This window comes from Pelobates fuscus, chromosome 5 (genome assembly GCF_036172605.1).
Source record: "Pelobates fuscus isolate aPelFus1 chromosome 5, aPelFus1.pri, whole genome shotgun sequence".
Lineage (NCBI taxonomy): Eukaryota > Metazoa > Chordata > Amphibia > Anura > Pelobatidae > Pelobates > Pelobates fuscus.
In genome coordinates, this window is record NC_086321.1 from 62,173,296 (window position 1) to 62,194,468 (window position 21,173).

The following is a 21,173-nucleotide window of genomic DNA, read 5'->3' on the forward strand; positions in this document are numbered from 1 at the left end:
GCGATGACCGTCTTTCCCCATTGAGGTGCATTGATTCACTGCATCTCTATGAGGAGATGCGGATTGGAGCAACACAGCATTTTGCTGCGCATGCACAATAGCCTCATAATGCCTTCATGTGGGGAAGCATTGAATTGGCTAAGATCATCATGATTGATGACCTCAGCCATGGAGTCAGAGCCAGGCGGGTCACATGTTTGTATCCCAGAAAGTATAGTTCCTCTAAAAAGACATGTTTTAGAAGTCCTTGCAAGTATGATAATACAATGATTGCATTATTAAACTTATGGCAACACTGACACCCATGAGATCTGGCAGTAAAATAAATCACCAATGCCTGGAAAGACACATGATATGTAAACATCACACATCATCTACTCACCAAACAATTCCACTACGTTTCTTCTTGCCACCACCTTTGGTTAGTAGCGTCTCACAAAGCTTTCCATATGCAAGTTTCAAGAGAAACTAAACATTTATTCAGAGGATATTAGTGACCTGGTAGGACATATCTAGAAAGGTAAAGATGGTTTGGAAGCGGAACATGTCTGCAGAAAGCATACATGTTTATGGAGTGGAATGAACATGGCTGCTAGTTGTATGAATGTCAAAGGAAACATGTCTGCAGGGGACATGGATGGTTGGGGTCTATTCTACATACAATATGAATGGCTGAGAATTGTAAATTTGCTTGAGAAGCCAACATTTGCTTTGTTGGAACCGCTCTAGAAGAAAAAAAAACAACAACCCATTTTAGTTAACACAAGAAGGGGATTTCTTCCTTTTATACAATAGATATATTCACGTCCCTAATGTAGTTGCAGAAGTGTTGGCGAGTCAAACAGCTTAACATAACCACATAATGACACTAATGAACAATATCAGTCAAAGATATACAACTATGGCTGTATGAAGGCAAACATCATACTCTGATTGTATGAGATTCTGACACTTCTTTAATGAAAAATTATCTAAATAATGATAGATATTTTTTACCGTTAAAGTTTATTGTGGCAAAAAACAAACAAACAAAAAACGGGAAACATATTTAATGACAACTTTGAGAATTCTATTGCAATTACTGTCTGTTCGCACCCCCGCTAATGTTATGTGTATTTCAAAAGGGAAACACCCCAAGTATGGGGCAGCGCACCTGCTCTCCCACCCCCTTTAACATCAGCTTCATAATTGGCCCTAAATGCGGGTGAGAACTTCCTGTAATGGGAACAGAGCCAATCAAATTACTCTGGGAGAATTTCACTTTACATTATTACATAAACAGTGGGAAGAAGGAGGGTTTCATATTTTATTTTCATGCGGTCTGATTAAGACAATTTACAGAACCACAAACTATTTTTTGTTTAAACAATGTAATTATGTAACATAATTCATAAAGCATTTTCCCCAGCATGTTCAGAAAGTTATATTCGTTTCCACTTGTCAAATAACAAAAAGATTAATTTTGTTGGCCTAAAAGTATGAACTGTCACATCTAATCTCCCTAATTTAGTATTTACAGCCTTAATCTTGTATTTATTTCACACTAAGGGTTACAATGCGTATCCTTGGCTTTCTTTAGCTCCTCCAGACTAGATCCTTATCTTCGCTGGAAAACAATTCCCTGCACCCGCCAAGTTGTCTGTAAATAGAACTTTTTCGTTTTATTTTTTTGAAATTTCTTTACATTTGCTAAAACACGAACATTATATCACAACCTCTGGACCTAGCACATGCACTTTGCCTGACTTTAGTGTTTTATACATTGGAAAATATACATTTATTATGTAACCAAGTCCCTCGTTTAAACAAAATAGTGAACTCATATGTTTCAAATAAATGTATAGTTTGCTATTATAGCAGTTTACCGTATTTTAAAAGCACCTGCAGATACACACACGTATATACACAGATAGTGATGACAGAACATTGGGAGCCTTTGAATATCTGTATTTCCACTTTAAAGTGGTATACAATTTTTTTTTCTAAAATTGGCGCTGAAAATGCATACATTTTTAAAAATAGTTAGCAAATTTTAGTTTGACTTAAAAACATTTCAATAATCTTTCCTGCTCAGCTGTTTATATCTAACACAGGCTTGTCAGCCAGCAAACCTGGGTTTCCCATGCTGATAGTTCTATTAAAACATAGTCACGTTGACCGGAATGGCCTGCGATGGACTTATACAGAAACAGGAGTGTTGCAGGCACTAATGTGGAGTTATTCTATTGTGCCCCCAAAACAGGACACATAACAATAGTCATATCTGAGTGCTCTTATGCCATGAAACATGTCTTCTCTCCAATGCTCATAATCATGTCAAAGTTTCATATGAACGAATAACACATTTTTACAAGTAATTGACGTACCCTTTTATTTTCTCGGGCATCTGTAGATTTTAATTCTACGATGGAACAGGGGTCCAACTTTGGGATTGTCTGTATCATTCTCAGACAAACACTGGACCACCGCTGCAATCCATACCTGATACATTTTATGTTTTAATCACAGTACAAAAAAAGTACAAAAATCTCTTATTAAAAAATGTAAGGCTAGAAATCGTGAAAGCACCACTTAATTGGCGGAGATGGTCGAGATTACTGGAAACATTTCTCAAGTAAAAACACTTTGGCAGCAGCTTCTCAGTCATGACCATCCCAACAAAGCACAGTCCACAATCTTCTGTTAGCCTTGCCAGTAGTGGTTGTCCAACTATATCTTCATCTTATGTCAATGATTATGAGTTCACAAAAGAACACCACTGAAGAAGAGTGTTGTATATGGGAGAATAAAAAGAAAATCACAGATCTCCACAATGAAGATCGCCTCCCATTTTACTTTTACCAAGGTCCTCCTGGTGCTGTTCTGGGATTGGCCAATGTTAGCATAACCCAATCACAGGGCAAATACAGGAATCTTTAGCTTTGTCTATTAAAAACGGGTAAGCACTGCACAAAATCTGAGCTCCTTTAAATGAAAACATCCACTTTGTGCAATTATGTCAACACTAGCAACAATGATATCCCTATTGGCGTAAATATGTACACGCACACACAAACACTGGCATACAAACTCATATTGTTAAAAGAATAAAGGAACGATGCAAAACATGGGCACAAACACAAACCACACCGACAATTAATATTCACAATGAAATAAAGTCAATTTGCAGCAAACTCAACGTGATTTGATGTGTCATTGTTTTTCTCTTCATTAGAAAAAAATAAGTATTCTACATTAGAGGGTTGTTATATACAGATGCAATGTTAGTACAAACTGCTAAAGTATAGTGTTGTAAACACAAGTCACATAATGTGATAGTGATTGGAAAGGTAGCATTGAAGGGGAAGAAAGTGATATAGAACCAAGCTTATAATTAAAGATGTCACATTTTCCTCACCGCTTTAGGTACCAGGAAAATACACATGCAGCACTTTTTTTTTACCTTACAACAGCTAATTAGACTTTCTCAAATTAATGCTTCTCTAGAAATCCTAAAACACCCGCCTGTGCGAACTGTAGCTTTGGGCAAAAACTACTATATTTTGTACCAACGCCTCGGAAGAAGTTAAAACATTGCAGACAATTGTCTGTAATCAGTGGCACTACTCTGCTACTAATTGTTTTTTTTGGTGTTAGATTTTCTGCTGTTTTAAGTTACAGATGTGTAAATGATATGGCCAGCAGCTAATTATGAAAGGAAGGGTGAAATTACACTTTTATAAACTTTATGGTCAGATCTTTCAATTAATTTATTTGCTTTTACATTAGTACACGGTGTGCAATTAAATATTAAACATTTATACATATGCACGCACATCAAACATTGATTTATACTTTAGGACAATATGTGACCATTTGGACGTGCAGATGCGACATTAACTAAATGCAGGCATTCAGTGATTTATCACCAATTAATTGTTAAATTGGAAGGCTATTAAAAACATAACAGGCAGCAAATTAATTAAAATTTCAAATAAACATTTCCATTCATATATATTTATTTACATGTATCTTTCTATCTATACATACTGACTACTGAATTTACGTGTCTAGGCTTAGCGAGCCAAGCTGATTTTTATTTCAGTTTGCTTATTTTCACCAAAAGTGAGAAATGTCCTGACCATGGTTGTTTTTCTTCACAGTTACAATTTAGTGACAATAGACAAACTGAACAAAATATCTAACCTTTTTTTTTGACAGCTTGGCGATTGTTGCCTCATTTCTTTTCAGTTCTCAGTTTAGTGAATAAAACCTCAAACAGATGGACATCTTTAATTGCCACTTTTTTTTCTCTTCTAGAAGGCAAATATGGCTTCGCCCATTGAAACCTTGTTTGCATTTAGAAGGTTTTCCACCAATAGTGACATTTTTTAAAAAAAACTATACCTTTGTATCTGCATTGCACAGCCTCACGGGTGCTCTATATGACTTTTTTGTGCATATGTGACTATCTAGCTGGACTGTAATATCGTATATGTATCTATAACAGACATATAGCTAACTGCACAGGCATTTATGCGTCATTTGTAATATAACCAGGTGACTGTTGCATAGCCCATATTGTGTATTCTTTTACTTTATTGTATACTATGTCTTACATTATTAGTATACTTATTTTAATATAAAACTAAAAAAAGAGAGTGGAATTTGCTGGTTTGTTCTCAAACTGGGTTATTTGTTTGCAGATGCCCCCCAATCTAAATGTAACCCAGCCCTTCCCTGCTACATTGTTTAAGGGACACTATATTTACCAAAACAACTTTAGCCTAATTACGCTGTTTTTCTGTATAGATTATGCCCATGTAGTCTCACTGCTCAATACTCTGCCATTTAAGAGTTAAATCACTTTGTTTACTAGTCATACCTTCATGCAAGTAACATGCATAGCCTTCTTAAACACTTCCTGTAAAGTGGGATCTAATGTTTACATATCCTTTTTTGTAAATTGTGTTTCATTTAGAATGTCGTATCTCCTGTACTGTTGATATCTTGCTAGACCTTGCAGGAACATCCTGTGTGTGATTAAAGTTTAATTTACAGAGCAGGATATACAAAACTTCTAAAGTAAGTCAACATCTCATTAAAAAAATAAAAAATAATGGAGGTTTTGTGAGTCACACCCAAGGGTGGTATGGCTATGTTTGCATAAACAGAAACAAAAGTGATTTAACTCCTAAATGGCATAGAATTGCAGTGAAACTTTTGAGACGTGATCTATACACCCTAACTACTTCGTTAAGCTAAAGTTGTTTTGGTCATAGTGTCCAGACTAGTACACATACTAATAGACAGAGAAATTATTTTACAAGTAGTCAGATTATAAACTTTGAAGCAGAGTTTTCAGAGTACTGCCAACAGACAAAAAGATATTCGGAAACAATAAATATAAACAACTCAGAAAGTTAAATAGATATAAAAAAAAGAAATAGTGATAAAAAATGCAGGCTTCATTATGCCTGTTTTCTCTCAACGTAACAGAATAATATTAATGATAGCTGCATTTTTCCCAGATTTTTTTACAGACCCTAAACTGAAACACATAGTTTTCCTTCCCAAGAGAAGACATTTTTTACATTCTAGAAAACATTTCCATGACTTCATGCTCAGAGACCTTGAAAGTAAAGAGCAAGCATTCAACAAATGATTATTTTTCAGGATCTTTAAGCTGAACGACAGAAAAAAATGTATGTTATTTAATTCATCACTTAATAGATTTGTAGGAACCTAAATTATATAGTTTGCTTAATAAAATAACATTTATGGACATTCCGCCTTGCCACAATGTGGATTACTCAATGAATGTGTTTTAGATGCCTTCATTCAGAAAGCTAAAAGGGGACCTCTTCAGATTGCAGACAAAACAAATTAGGCTTTAATGAAATTGCTATGGCACGAACTAGGAAATCATTTAAAAAAATCATTGGATTTTTTCACGGTTTCAGGAAATAAATGGAAAGATATTTTGAAAGGAACCAGAAATCATTTTGCATAATACATTCTAATAAACACATAGAAAGGGTGAGATAACATTATCGTCTAGAAATTCATAATTGGTTTAGGTGATAAAATCCAATATAGAGTTACGACGGGCACAAATACACCAGGGGAAAGGTAGCAGCGAGGGGAAGTTCACCAGTCATGCAAAATGACATGGTGTCAGTTTATAAGGAATACAATTCCATTTATACAGCGTTCTGACCACACTGCTACTAAATACATAGATTTCATTATTTTCATTACATTCTGCTTTTTGTCATTAACCCAATGCCTCTATCATAAAGGTGTATAAGCAAGGTTAAGGATTTTTCCCGCGCTGTTTTACAGGGATTTCTGGTAAGTATATGTGAAGTAGACCATAACAACATCCTGTTTAAAACAATGAAAACTCTAGACAAGGAACTGGTTTTGTCATCATGCCATATTTATTTAGCTGCAGAAGATTACACGTCTCATAAATTTAGGCAGATATACAGGAACACTTCTCGGAGAACATAACTTAATGCAGTTCATTTTCCGAAATACTGGACTAAGTGAAAGACGTTTTCTAATAGTCTCAGTATGCCTTTTCAGGAACACAAAATATCTATCATTTTATTAATTTATTGATGTTAGTAAACTTGCTAAATATAGGATATTAATATACCAAATGTTCTGAAGCTGTTTTTACAAGGAGAACAACAGCTTTGTATTGTGGGCCTCTCGATACAGATTAGGGTTAGCGAATAAGGGGATATTTATTCTATAGAACCCAAAGGCCCATATTGAATTTATACGAACACATGGCTGAACACGCAAGCTCTGCTTGGGACAGTGGTGGCAAATAGAGTCATCAATGATAAGTAAATGTTGTAAAACGTTATGCTGCTTTGAGGTATCCAAAAATCCAATAGATTGTAAATAAATAGTAATAATAATAATTCTAAAATAATATAATTGTAAACACAGCTGCTTCGGAACCTGACAATGTTTTATGCTTAGTTTTGTAATTTGTTTAGCCTGGTTGCTAATGAAGTATCGGCATATATCCCACCGAAATAATCTATTACGCAATGCCTTGCATGTAAGCTCTATTAATATTTATGCAGAGTGTGTCAAGCATATTGCCAGTATACAGAGATACCTCTCAGCATTCACTAACTAGTTAAATTTGGACCCTTGCTTGACTATCTTTGATTGGTTGCCAAAATACAAATTGATCGCCCAGTATACTAAGCTATACCTTTCTGTCTATTTTAGCATTTTATTAGAGTTTATTTGAGTTTATTGCATAGTGCTATAAGTATGTATGCGTACATGTGTATGTATGTATTACTTAGCTCATACATATACACACATTCCCACACACATACGTCCTGATTATACACGTGCAAGTAATTTGTTTTGTGATGGAATGTGTTCTAAGACGAATGCATGTCTGCAGGTTTCAGACACTGAGCAAGGCGAATAATGTTTGGGAATCCAAAGGACTGTCAGCTCCATTCAGTAATTGCTATGCAAGCAGAAAGAAAAAAAATTACGGCCATCAGCCACTTAAATGGGGGGGGGAGGTTTCTTGAGATACAGCTGTTTTTTAGCACTAACACCTGGTTATCAGACACAGCTACTGATGCACTCCCACCAAGAGTGTTTGCTCAGATATCCCTCTACAAAATAGAGACGTTCTTTCTGCCATCTATGTAAATTTCAGGATAAACCCGCTGCACAAATCCCCTTGAACATGCAAATCCATAAATCATCATTATGCTGACAAAGAAGTGAACCAACTCACAAAACGACTGCTCATTTTATCCACAAGCCCCGCTCAGGTATGGAGCTCTGAACCTTGGGCTCCCGTCCAAGGATTTTTAGAGAATTGTCCCTGCTTAAGATTAGCGAGACCACAAATTCTAACATGTTTTGTAATTAATCAATTGAGCATTTGGTCAAGGGGAAAGGAAAAAAAAAAGAAAAGATTTATTTTCTTTTTGAATCCTCTTCACTTTTCTACCTCTCGTGCTAATTAGGTATGCTCTGGGAATCAATTAGAGAACGTTATTTGCGGTGACCGGAGAGGTAGAGCGGGTGTAACTGTAACTAGTGAATAAAAAGCTTCACCATGTGCATACAGCTCCCACATTGCCCTTTGCCCAGAGCCTTTTCTTGTCCGAAATCCTTTAACCCCTTAAGGTGTGTGACACGTCATGATTCCATTTTATTCCAGAAGTTTGGTCCTTAAGGGGTTAAACTATTTTTTTTTACAGCAGTAGTTAACTGCACCAGCTTCTTAACAATGGTAGAAATTATAGTGCAAAAATCCAAACAAACTAGAACAAACACTAAAAGTGCCACATTATAATAGATACAATAACTCATGCCTTTAATTATAGGTAAATAGTACTTTAAATGGTATTAAAAAAAAAAAAAAAACACATCCAGTAGGCTATCCGGTGAAAGGGCCTGATAAGGCCACATCCTGTGTTACAGAAGAATGCTAAAATCTAGTCACATTTATTGTATCCTGTACAACTTACATATGGACATACTAACAAAAGCCACTATTTCACAGTACACAGAGGTGTGATAAAGATGTTATATGATATCTTTGTAAATGCACAGATGGCCAACAGTGATTTTTTTCTTTTTCTACTGACCTGCCAGTAAAATCAGACCATTTGAGGATATGTACTATGCATCCGATAGTTGAAAACTAAAATCTGAATTTTTTTCTGTTCTATTTTTCTTTGTGGTAAGGTTTGGTAATCCATGCTTGGGTTACGGCTGCCTGTCCCTCCCATTATTTTGGTGAGCACCTAACTTTTGTTTGTTTTTACAAAATCTGAATGAGCTGAATTATTCTGCGAGGTCAGATATTTTAGTCTAAATTTTATAGTTCACTTTCAGTCTGGAACAATCCAGACAGAATTTAGTGAATAAGCCTTTATGGATTTACTTTGACTTCCCAACAAATCTTACATTTATAAACAACACTAGGAGGGCTACAACAAGATCAGTGAAACAGTATATTGAAAGAAAATCATGCGGCTTTCAGACTGATCTCCTTTTGTCATTACGCACAGAAAACAAATTATGAACAACTCACAAAACAACAGCATTAGAGAAAGCCAGCAGAAGTCACAGGTCAGATCAGCAGATATAAAACCACTGTACAATGTACCACTTGACACTGCCACAGATTGAATATACATTTAGCAAAAAGCAGAAAAACAAGAAAATGCAATGTACTTACTGAGGACGGTAACCCAGGGGGAACTTTTCGAACTTTCTTTGCTTGCACCTCTGCTAAAAAAAAATAGTAAAGGGATAATAAAGTATTTTTAGACAATACAAAAATGACAAAAACAGTGCCGAAATAACACTGTTAGTTTTATTAAACATTGACCTGCAACATTAAGACTACAATGGCCAAGGGAAAACATTAACTTGGATAAATTATATTATAAATTAAAAAATAACACCCAAATCAGCAGGGCTGAATTTTTTTTACGCCCAGCACTCCAATTGTACAATATATGGGGGCACATACAAACATAAAGTCCATTTTGAACTACAATACACAAATACAAATAGAATAATGTTTAACATTGTGCAATGAGACAGCTATCTTCACTTTTCAAGTGGCCCAAGGGGCAATTGCCCCATGCTCTCCTATCCTACAGACGTCCTACCCTATCTCTGCTGGATTTGTATACACAAATTGTCAAAGAAGTGTCTTACAAATTTAGAGCATCAGTGTTGCCATCGATGATAAGAGATATATTTTTGCTTAAAATACTTATGTGGCGCAACACTATGATGTAATGTACTGCAATGCTCAGGATATAATATTACTGTATCTATTCTCAGATATATGTGTTTTATAATAAAACCAGTGTGGCAGACGCAACATGACACTGTTTTGTTCTTTTTGCTTCAAAAATAAAAGAGAATTGTTTTGTAACTGTACATGTAGATATGTTTATGATATGTGTATACTGATACACGCAAATACCCATTCAGAGTTAAACTATTACATTTTTAGTATCTCACTGCTACCATTGCAGAGATCACTTTAATATATGATAGCTGAAAACGCAAGATATTAAAGTATATGCAAAATCCCCTTGTCACAAGTTATAAAGTGAGCTATGAAGTAGTATAAAGTAAGGAGTTTAAACTTTAATCCTTTAAAGCTCCACCACATTGCACAGCAATTACGTGGTTAAGCAGCCAGTGATGTCCTGAGGAGAGGAATTTGTAGTCAATTCAGAACAATAGGAACTGCGTAGGCTCCCTTTGGAATCCTGCGTTCTCTGTTATACACCTGAGATAAATATGCAGTCAACACTCACCCATGGAGCTGCCGTGAAAAGGTCTCCTCCGGGGGTTATTGCTAGAATACGGATAGTACTGAGAGCCAGGTTTTGTGGGTGACAGTGTCCCTGAATTCCCCATGTCCATGTCACCTCCAAGAAGGCTTTGCTAAAATTAAACATAAAAATGACAATATATAAATTCATTTTCAACTGTTTATTAAAAGATTGTGATTATTATAACTTTATACTTAAAAAAGTTGAAACACGAATGGTCAATGTGAATAGATACATTTTCATACCATTGTTTATACCATATTTACAAGCATTCTAAAACTTTTTTAAAAGCCTACAATTTCTTGACGTCATCAACATTTTAAAAAAGAAAGAATTTAAAACCTAATGTAAACTACGCCAGATGACAGATGCTTTAATAATATAATAAAAACCTTTCTTCCCTAATTCTGTAAATTTTCAGTTGGTGATTTATTTATAAATGCTATTACTGGCTTAGAAAATGTTAAAATAAGAAGAATTTAAAAAACCCTCCCCCACAAATGCTTCAACATTCTACTGCATTGGGAATGAGACACTCAATTGCAAGCAATAAGGGTTAACACTATATCTAACAAGAAAGTAAAAAGCATGTCAGGAGAGGTGCAAGGAGTGCAAAACAGAAACAGGTGCAAAAATCAGAATTAAGGCAACATTTTAACTCTTTCAGGGCTAATGATACATTCGGACACTCACAATAGAAAGTGCCTATTCCTGTTTTCCAAGGGGTTAACTAAAGCAGACAATGTTAATTCAGCAAAAAAAAAAACAAAAAAAACTAAACACCATAATCTGATTTAACAACACCAAATAACAGGGAATAGTTTTCATCACACAGGCATTATGAAGCATATTATTTAACTTTACAAACATCTTGCCAATTCATAGAAGACAAAATTCATTAGAGAGAAAAAGTTCAAAAAGATGCTACTTCAATATATACGTTCCAACTTACCCACGGTATGAACATCTGATTGAATACATTGCTCTTGTGTGTAACAGAGCAGGTGTACAAACCACCATGTATATTAAGATCGAATTTTTCATTAAGAGAAAGGAAAATTTTAAATTAAGTAACCCCACCACAAAAAATAAACCTTAACTTTATCTTTACTTGTAATCAACTTTTAGCGACTGAACTAATTACTGTACTTGATAAAGTACAGAATGTGTTTTCGCTAATCTAAATTCTAATCACCATGTCACTCACAACAGACTTAGCAGCGCTTCACTAACGCACTATTCACATGCAAAATACTCTAAATAGGCCAATTATGACTCTGTTCCCTGTTCTCTGGTTAACCCACTGAGAACGGAGAAATTTCACAAGGCACTCACCACCTAAAACAAAGAGTCCTTGTCTTAAATTAAGTCAGTCTTTTTGATTCCTAAATGGCTCAACAAAGTGGCCTGTCTTCTGCTGAAATCAGTTGGTTAAATACAAGCGGTACATTGGGAAATCTGAATGTGCTGCTTCCACCATCGTCCTGTAACTTTACTAAACAATAACGGTGGGGGTGTACATTTGGGATGATTTGGGTGTAAAGATATGGTATTATTTAGTTATGGTTTTCAGAGAGTCTGTGTACACCCATATCATAAGATTATATCTGACAGGCAAGAGAGCGTTTGACATGCATTTATGAAAACTGGGACTTTAATTCTACACAAAAAATTATAATTTAAATATATATATATATATATAAAACCTTTTAAAAACGAATAAAATCTGTAAACATTGAAGTTGCTGTTTAGTAGATAGGAGAGTGGGCTGGATCTTGTGTATTGTTTATTATATATATATATATATATATATATATGTATATATATAAATTTCAAGTGATGATCCGCACTCACAGTCTCCGTTTAAAATATAACCTTTATTTTTCACATCAAAGATAAAAAGTAGATGTCAATAGTCAACGTTTCAGTCCCTGATTGTGACTTTCCTCAGGAAAAATGTCTGCATGTAGATGACCTGGATCCTGCACCCAGCATGTAAGCGAATTGAACTTTAAGCCTGTAGTGCAAGGAGCTTTGGGATATATATATATATATATATTTCAAGATTGGCAACTGTGATGATAGGAAAATAGTTTTTTTGGAGAGCTGTTTTTCAGCTCATCTATTTTAACCTTGTATATCAAATGTGTTTTATTTCAACACAATTCTCTTATTGGTGAAAAAACCCTGTTGTAAAATGAAAACGAATTAAGGTAATAAATACTTAAATAGGAAAAATAGGCCAACTAAATCACACACACTGTAGACATTTACAAATAATTAATATTTTTTTTGCCTTCAGCATGCAATGTTAATACATTTCATAATTGCTCAAATAGACAAAAAAAATTGAACAATCTAACTTTGTTAGATTAACCGTGTTAATCTTATAAAAAGTTACGTTTCTTGGCTGTTAAAGTATAGATGGAAAAAATTAAGAAGAAATCATTGACTATTCCAAATGTTTAATTTTTATGATTTTTTTTTAATTGAAGATTGCTAATATATACTTTCATAGTTTATAGTTATAGACTAGCAGGGTTATTTACTAAAGTGATAAAGTGAATTTGAAGTGAGTTTCACATTTAAGGCAACACTGGAAGTAGATGAGAGTAGCTGGACTTGAAGCACACCTGAATGAAAGACTTTGTTGGGTTTGGCTATTTTGATTTAAAATTTGAAATTCAATCTGAATTCTCACTTTTGTGAATAACCCTAATAATGTGCACTGGAACCTTTAGACTCTTGCAAACAGTTTACTTGAGGTCAGCAAAATGCACCAGTGTAATACAGACATTCCTGCTGACACAAGGGGCAGTGTTTGTCTGCAGGGAAACATAATCTGTTTTGGATGGGATGGGTTTCCTATTTGGTAACAGGAAATACAAATAAGGTAATTCAGTTTATTAAATAAAATAGTTTTATACCAAGTTAACTCTTAAAAATAGGGTAGCCTTGGTTAAATTAATTACATCCTTTGACAGTCTCTTGTAGTTAGTTATCCTGTAGCATTTAGCCCTTTCCTGATTGGCTGACTATTCTGCGCATTTTACATTTTATCGTAACATATTTTATAAATATTACAGATATTTACAGGTGGTTTTTTTTTTATATTATGTTGACGAATACAACTTTAAAAAGATGACAAATATGCTTCAACAATTTGTTAAAAGCATTTCATTTTCTGAGGTTGATTAAAAAAAGCCCCAGCAAGCATAATATCTATTCACTGATTTGAAGATAAACACTAATTCAGGAAAACACTAGGGGGCACACTTGCATCCGTTGTATATGGGAAAAAGAACAGGAGCTACAAAGTAGAGCAGTACTGAGATTTTATAACCGCAGTCAATTTTATCTCATAAAACTTAACTAATGCTCACATGCCAACTCAAGACAAAATAATGACACACTAAAACAAGAGAGATATAGAAAAAAACAAATGTATAAAATGTATAGGAATATACTGCGTAATGCGACAATCTATGGGGAAAACAAAAATGAAAAAAATAGTGCAACATATAGCTTCATATAAATATAGGGCTTTCCTACTGAGCACAAACGTTGACATATTTCTCCAGATTGCATGCCTGTTTTGTTTGTAAGCCTTACATTTTTGGGGTTATAATGTCTTATTTTTGATATCCATGGTACAGTGCTGTGGTTTATTCCAGGGCTTTATAAGTGACACTCAACGAGAACTAGTGAAGATTTAAGCATCAACTATAAGAATTTCGATTTATGGTTTAAACTGTCCATTGAGTGAGCACAGATACAAACTGGTACGTTTCCTAACTTTGATTATGCTACGTTTACAGCAGTGATGGCTACCTTGAGCACTTCAGACATATATATGAACTACATATCTCAGAATACTCAGTCTGACTCAAAAAGTAACGTGTAAACATTTTCAGTGATTAGGTTGGCCTTTACTGGAGTAAAGACGTAGGTAGGAATCTTCAATATTGAATAAAACTATCTACACATATGGTACCAATATGGCTAGTATTATATACCTATTATTCGTTTCCTTTTACTTTATAATGTACATTTACCCGAGACAGAGAAAAAAGGAAATTGAAATATCTTACAGGGTCTTATGCCTCTGTGCCAAGATTCGTAGACATGATCGACATGTTAACTACCTCAGCATCTCTTACCGAATGCTAGAATATAGGCTAATTGTTCACAGATTGAAAACACCCTATGTCACCTCAAATATAAAGGTGGTAACAAATATTGCAGATTGTGCTCTTGTTATTTAAAGACTGCATTGCTAGGTGCTATACAACTGCATGAGAAGGTGATGTTGTTTGCATAAATAAGGTCGGTGTGCTGATAAGGATATAGTATACTAAACTAATCTCCTGTAATATTTCACAAATCCAGTGGAGGAAGATGAACATCTAGGGACTTATTATCTAAACAATGAGTTATGGTGAGTGGACAACCAACCTACACAATATAGGCATAAATATTTTGAAGACATCTTTAACAGAGCTTTTTACTGCTATTTTGGGGTCAAGAAGGATTTTTTTCCTAGTTTGTCGCAAAATTGAAAGCGCTACAGACTAGGTATTTTGCCTTCTTCTGGATCAACAGCAAAAACATATGTGAGGAAGGCTGAACTTGATGGACGCACGTCTCTTTTCAGCCTATGTAACTATGTATCTATGTAACTCAGCTCAATACAGTGTTTTTAACTCTTAATATGCTAAAATAATAGGGATTAAAGATAGGAAACACAAAAAGACTCACATCATCGCATTTGTGTTAAGAATACTGTGGACAGCCTTGTATTGTGGAGTAAAAAAAAAGAAACAACTAAAGTATACAAAGTATTTATGGGGATTAATTATTATTTATTGAGTTGTGACATTTTGCAGATTGGATTAAAGTGCTTTGGAAAATGTCTCTAATTCAGCCCAGAATAAAATGTTTCCTATTTTGTTCTATATTTCACAAATTTGTTGTCAACTCATTACAACCAACTGTTTAAAAAAAATAAAATAAAAAGTTCTTAGATTTAGAGAGGGACTCCCACTTGTCTGAAAATTCCATAATTGAATAAAACATTGAAAATCACTATTGACTTAAACTTATCACTTGCTTGATGCAAAAGACAGCCTATAGCAATGATTGACAGGAAGCAAAGATGAAGGCGCCCAGTTAAAGGATAAAGACGTGTGGTTTTCATTACATCACATTTTCTTTTCAAACCTCACAAACACATATGTGTTAAATATAGGAAATATGTAAACATTATATTAAAATCCTGAAGTGACAGCTCCCTTTTATTGACTACATGATACATTATGATGGGTTATTATATGACATACAATTACAATCAAATAAGGCAAATCAAAATCTTATCCAGTTCGCTTACTTTTATTTGGTTTTCACTGTTACTAACGGTTTAGAGCACAAACCCTTCTGGTTAATACCCTGGACAAAAAACAATGTTACTGCTTACCTCGCTACTAATATAAATCAGAAAATGTAAAATCCCGATGGTACACAAGAATTAATCAGCCGTGTAAGAAAAGTGATGCAACCACTCATGTCTTTCAACCAATTAAAAAAAACAAATAACACCTAATAATGAGTGAATAATGGTGCACAAAATATTTAATAAAACACTTATACCTTACTACTAATATTATAAATTGACAAAAACAGACATTTGTGTAGTTGCTGGTGTTCTGAAGGGAAGGGCAAATGCCCGGATTTTCAATTCTCTTCACAAATATATGGATGGTGGCCTTTTCTGTAATTACTTTGTCATCAACACAGCATTATGTAGTTGGCCGACGTTTTAAGCAGAAATGCTTCACATACAGATTCCTACCACCATGCCCACTTCTAAAAGCAGAAGTAATCATGGAGGCTGTAATAACCCTTTAAAAACATCTATATGTTGGAACAGTTGCACAGTGCTAACTAATTTCTTTCTCTAAATAAGGTAAAACCCCTTCTGTTGGTTCCTCTGATGAACACCAACCCTTCATGGAATGTCCCCATCTTTATGGACCGCTTCAGAAAATAGAGAAAGTTTACATTGTATTATTTTTTTCTTTTTATTTTTTGTCATATTAGCTTTGTCATTTTATTTTTTTGTCATATTAGATCTTGTCATTTTTATAGCAAAAAAAGTGTCTGCCATTGGACAAATAACCGAACATATGTACAATCCCCAAAGTAATGACTGTGCATTGTCTGCACCCAAGATGACACACATGGAGACCTACAAAGACTAATGAGAGGAGCTGCTGAGATTCTAGAATGCCAGGTGGGTCAGCGAGGTACAGACAAGGTAAGCATGACATTATTAAATAATCAGCACAAATCTTAAAGAAATGACTGGACGTTTTCCAGAAGGGATTCAGCATTGCTACAGGGGTTGCATTTCATGTGTATCAGAGCTTTTTTTATAAAGAGCATTAAGATGAAAGAGGCTCGTCAATGCAAGGAAAGCCGTGTCCTGCTTTATAAATATTACAATGTAGCCGGTCACACTTCAGGTGGGATTTTGTAATGTGGTTCCACTTGGGAAATCCAGAAGAGAATGTATGTCTACTTGTTTTAAAAGGCTTATAAATGGAACACTACACATTTACCATTGTTCATCCTACTCCTCACATCCCTAACTGCTTGCAATAAAGGGAGAGATAAAACATTCACAAACCATCAGCCGGCAAGATTCATTTGCAACATCATTTGGGGATTCTGCTTAACCAAATGAGCATTTGCAGAAAGCAGGCTATTAACTGTATCTGTACCTGCAGCAGGCTGCTCTACAGATTTCACAGAGTATTGTGCATTCAGAGACAGACTGGACTTCCTCATGATCCAATATTAAATGTAAGACTTCACGTAACCTCCCTTTAAAATCTGAAACTGTGTCTGGTGAATATGGCAGGCTGATACGGAACACAGCGAGGTCCAGCGACATGCACCTTCTAATTAATAACACTTCCTTGAATCATAAGAATAACACAATCAGTGGACTTTATTTTACAGACTCTGAATAAGACCCATCACACACATCCTTATACCAGCATCTCAACTCAACCCTGTTAATTCAAAATGAACCTGTAGAGGTCAGCACTGGAATCCCTAAGCTTGCCAAGGGTTATTAGAAGGCAGGATGAAGCAGGAGAAACATTAGTCAGGACAACAATGTCTACATCTCAATACAAGGTATCAAAGATCAGTAATAACTGACATTTTCACTGCATATATCAACAGACTGAGTTTTCTTGTAGGCTGAGTGACCATCAAGGGTAATGTAGCCCACAATCATTTGATGTAACAAGGTTAGGAATTGCTGCCGTAGATACATTGGAATCCTAAGCATTCCATAACAAACATACACATATTAATCCCCAATGGCGTGTATTATGTGTTCCTTCCTACATAATTCTAGTCATTCTTATTAACTTAAAGTAACTTTGTCCCCTGAAAAGAGCTATTACAGATCTAGTTAATAGGATCACAAGATCACTTTTAATAAAAGTCGAAGTTAAAAAATATTTTTATAGTGACACAAAAGTTACATAAACAAACAGACAAACAAAAAATGAGCATATGTTGCTATTCACTTCCGAAACAAGAAAGCTCTGGTTCAACCAATTGCTTTTAGAAGTGTTGAATAATATAACATAATATGTTGACTCTACTCTTGTATGCAGTTTTAGTTTTAAAATAAAACCACCTGATTCTGGAATATCCCAGAATACAGAGCGTGTCATCGCAAACAGCATCATGACAATGAAGGATCAGTCAGGTGAAGGGACACTGTCCTACAGAAGCTTGGTTATAAATGCATCACAATCAAGAGACTTCATAAGAAGGCCATGTATAAAAACGAAATCACTGGGTAAAGACTGGACGTTTGTTGTAAAAGCAACCAAGAAGTCGATGGTAAAAAATGAAATTGGAATTAATTTCTTCCTCTCAGAACTGTTAAAATACTTTCAACAGATATATCCCAACTTACAAGTATAACCCAGTTATTGGTGATATTACATAATTTTTCTAAGCCAGCAATTTTCACTCTGTTACACTCACAGATAATATTAAAATTCAAGTTTAATTTCAAGAGCATGGCATTAATCCACTAAATAAACAGAAAAATAATAACCCTGTTACAAATTCAAATTTACACATAGACACATTAAATATTAATATGCCTAAAAGAACCTAAGCGACATTTGATGTAAAAATCTTTGTAGTAATTTAAAACAGTCAAGTACAAGTAAACATGTAAATTTAGAGATCTCTTTAATTACATGGATAATAATTACTATTGCTTATAATAAACCAATGTGCACCTGCTATGTGAAATCTTAATTTTTTTGTTTCTCACGGCTGTCAAATAGTTATGAACCCGCAATGTCATTATGCTAATTTACGAGCATATTGCTCTATGCTAAACTTCATTTGTCCACCAAATGAATAATGCACAATGTATTTACGGCTCTGCAGTCTGAAAGAATGTATTTACAAGAAATACGATATAGTCAATAGACCTGTGCACGGCACAAATTGAATTGGTTCTGAGTTTTTTAAATTGCTTCGGTTCCGAGTTATTTTGGTCAAAAATGTTTTGGATTCGATTTGAAAGTTCAGATCAATTTGAAAAAAAATTGGATTGACCCCTAAAGCCCTAAAATTAAGGAAAAACCTTGCCTGTAGTTCCAAATAAAGGAAATAAAAACAGCTGTCAAATAAAAAATTAGTGATTCAATGTTGGTGGTTGAATTACATCACTAGTGTTGGAAAATGTAACACCTCTGCAACACCAATGTAACACACTGCCAATAGGGTAAGAGGCTATCATTCCCTACATTCCAGGACAGGGGGCTACCCAATGAATAGGCAGTTCATACTGGCATTAATGATGAATGCACGCAAGACTGACTGCCAGTCATGCAGACAGGTCCACTAAGAGTAGACTATGCAGAGATCACTGTGTATGTTCACAAGCGCTACTCCTTCTGGGGACAGTTGGCGGCAATTGTGTATCCTCTCTGCAAGGTCCTTCAGGCTGAGGGATGACCAGACAGGCCTTTCCAACCCTTCGGTGGGCAGGCTTGTAGACCTGCAAACTTCCCAATGTTTGGTGGTGGAGTCTTCTCTACAGCATTGGAGTTAGTGTAGGACCCACCGATATTGGGGTACTGTGGCATACTTTTTGGCTTAACACGATATAGCCATTATGGTGGAACCGAGTCCCCATATTTGTTTGCTAAGATAGGTGATTTTAGGTAGCCTTGTAAAATGGAAATGTTTATTTTTCTGTGTGCATTGTTCCTTAATCAGTAACTTGCCCACTTTGGCTGTTGCATGGTTTTTTGCAGTTGCCTGTGGATGAAGGGGGATGTAGTCCATGCAACTGTTTACGAGTTAGACATTGCCTATTTCTGCCCAACACATTGTCTTTTGTTGGGGGAACCAGAAATAAAATGTTAATTCATTTGTACACAAAGGCTCTCGCCATCTGCTATATTGCACTAAAAGGGAATATCTAGTATACTTAGGGAATAATTTTACACTTTTTTGCTAAACGATGTTATGAAGCTTTCATTTAAACACAAAAAGGAACTTTCATTTTACTATTAGTTTTTCCAGGTCGAGAACAGCACAATCAGCACTAAGGTTGCGCTGTCAAAACAGAATAAAATGTCCATCGGTAAAATGAACCAGATTTAGAAATATCTTCTTGTCTTTTCAGCTGCTATTTAAAAGGTAAACAGATTACAAGCTGCTTTTGTTATGCAATGGCTGTAAATACATTCAACCCTTCAATTCAGACAGGATTGCAACCTGGAGTATAATTTAGGAAATAAAAAAAATATACTGTTAAATAAAGTTCCCAACGCAGTTGACATTTTGAGGAAACACTGTATGTGTTTGGAGAAACACGAGGCAGATTGTGTTTATTTTAAAAACTATGTTCATTTTTTTTTTTTTATGTACAAAAAGTGCAGCTGCGAGAGATTTGAAACTTCACCTGGCAAGAAGGACTGTTATATTTGTAAAGAAAAAAAAAATGCTCTTACAGCGAGCGGGTGGATAAAGGGATTACAAATTAACTGCTCTCCTTTTACAGGGTTTGTGGAACACAAAAAAAAAGGACTCAAAGCTTACCGCCTCTCAGTGGCACTCACAAGGTTATTCAATAAAGTGTTGCTAAACATTGAACTGTAGAGAATTGAAAACCACATAACAGCACTGCAAAATGTAGCCAATGAATGCTGATTTCAGAGAAAAAAAAAAAGAAACTCACCTATGGTTACAACTTGGCTATTTTAGCCAGAATTTTTTAATTTGGTCACTTGGATGATTTTTTTTTAAATCTGTGTATTTTAGTTTAAAATGTTAAATTCAGTTTGAGTTCAGTCTGAATTCCAGATAACTCACATTTTACTAATAATCCTGCAAACAAAATCTTGCAGATGACCTGTATTCAACAAGTAATGTATATTTTTGAAGTAAGAGTATTTTTGAATCCGGTACGTGAAATTAGCTATTATTCATTTATTCTTATATGACACAGATAAGGCATTCCCTGCAATTTATATATTTTTTTCCATGGTGCCCTGGCATACTGAAACTGTGTCTTCAAGAATGTTTAGAGAATTTCACGAGTTTGCTTGATACGAATTCTTATAGATTTCAGTGGGAATTCCATAGGTGGGTTTGTCGTATGGAAATCTTAAGCAACAAAGGATTCACTAATGGTAAAAACAAGAGAAACATGCCCACTAACAAAATATGATTGCACCAAGGGGAAAATCAGTAAATCAATAAATTTAGTTCTCT

The 21,173-nt window shown here is 34.9% G+C and overlaps 1 protein-coding gene across 13 annotated transcripts in view; it reads right to left on the reverse strand.

The window, feature by feature from the left end:
- Nucleotides 1-21,173, reverse strand: part of TCF4 (transcription factor 4) — a 322,114-nt gene that overhangs the window by 128,665 nt on the left and 172,276 nt on the right. For 9 of the 13 annotated variants that reach the window (XM_063453921.1, XM_063453916.1, XM_063453918.1 and 6 more), the window contains 2 exons: nt 10,329-10,458; nt 9,227-9,279 (listed from right to left, as the gene is read on the reverse strand). In XM_063453921.1, the coding sequence (XP_063309991.1) occupies nt 9,227-9,279; nt 10,329-10,458 (183 nt within the window). The remainder of the gene's footprint in view (nt 1-9,226; nt 9,280-10,328; nt 10,459-21,173) is intronic. The other 4 variants (XM_063453920.1, XM_063453915.1, XM_063453913.1 and 1 more) reach the window with 1 other exon arrangement.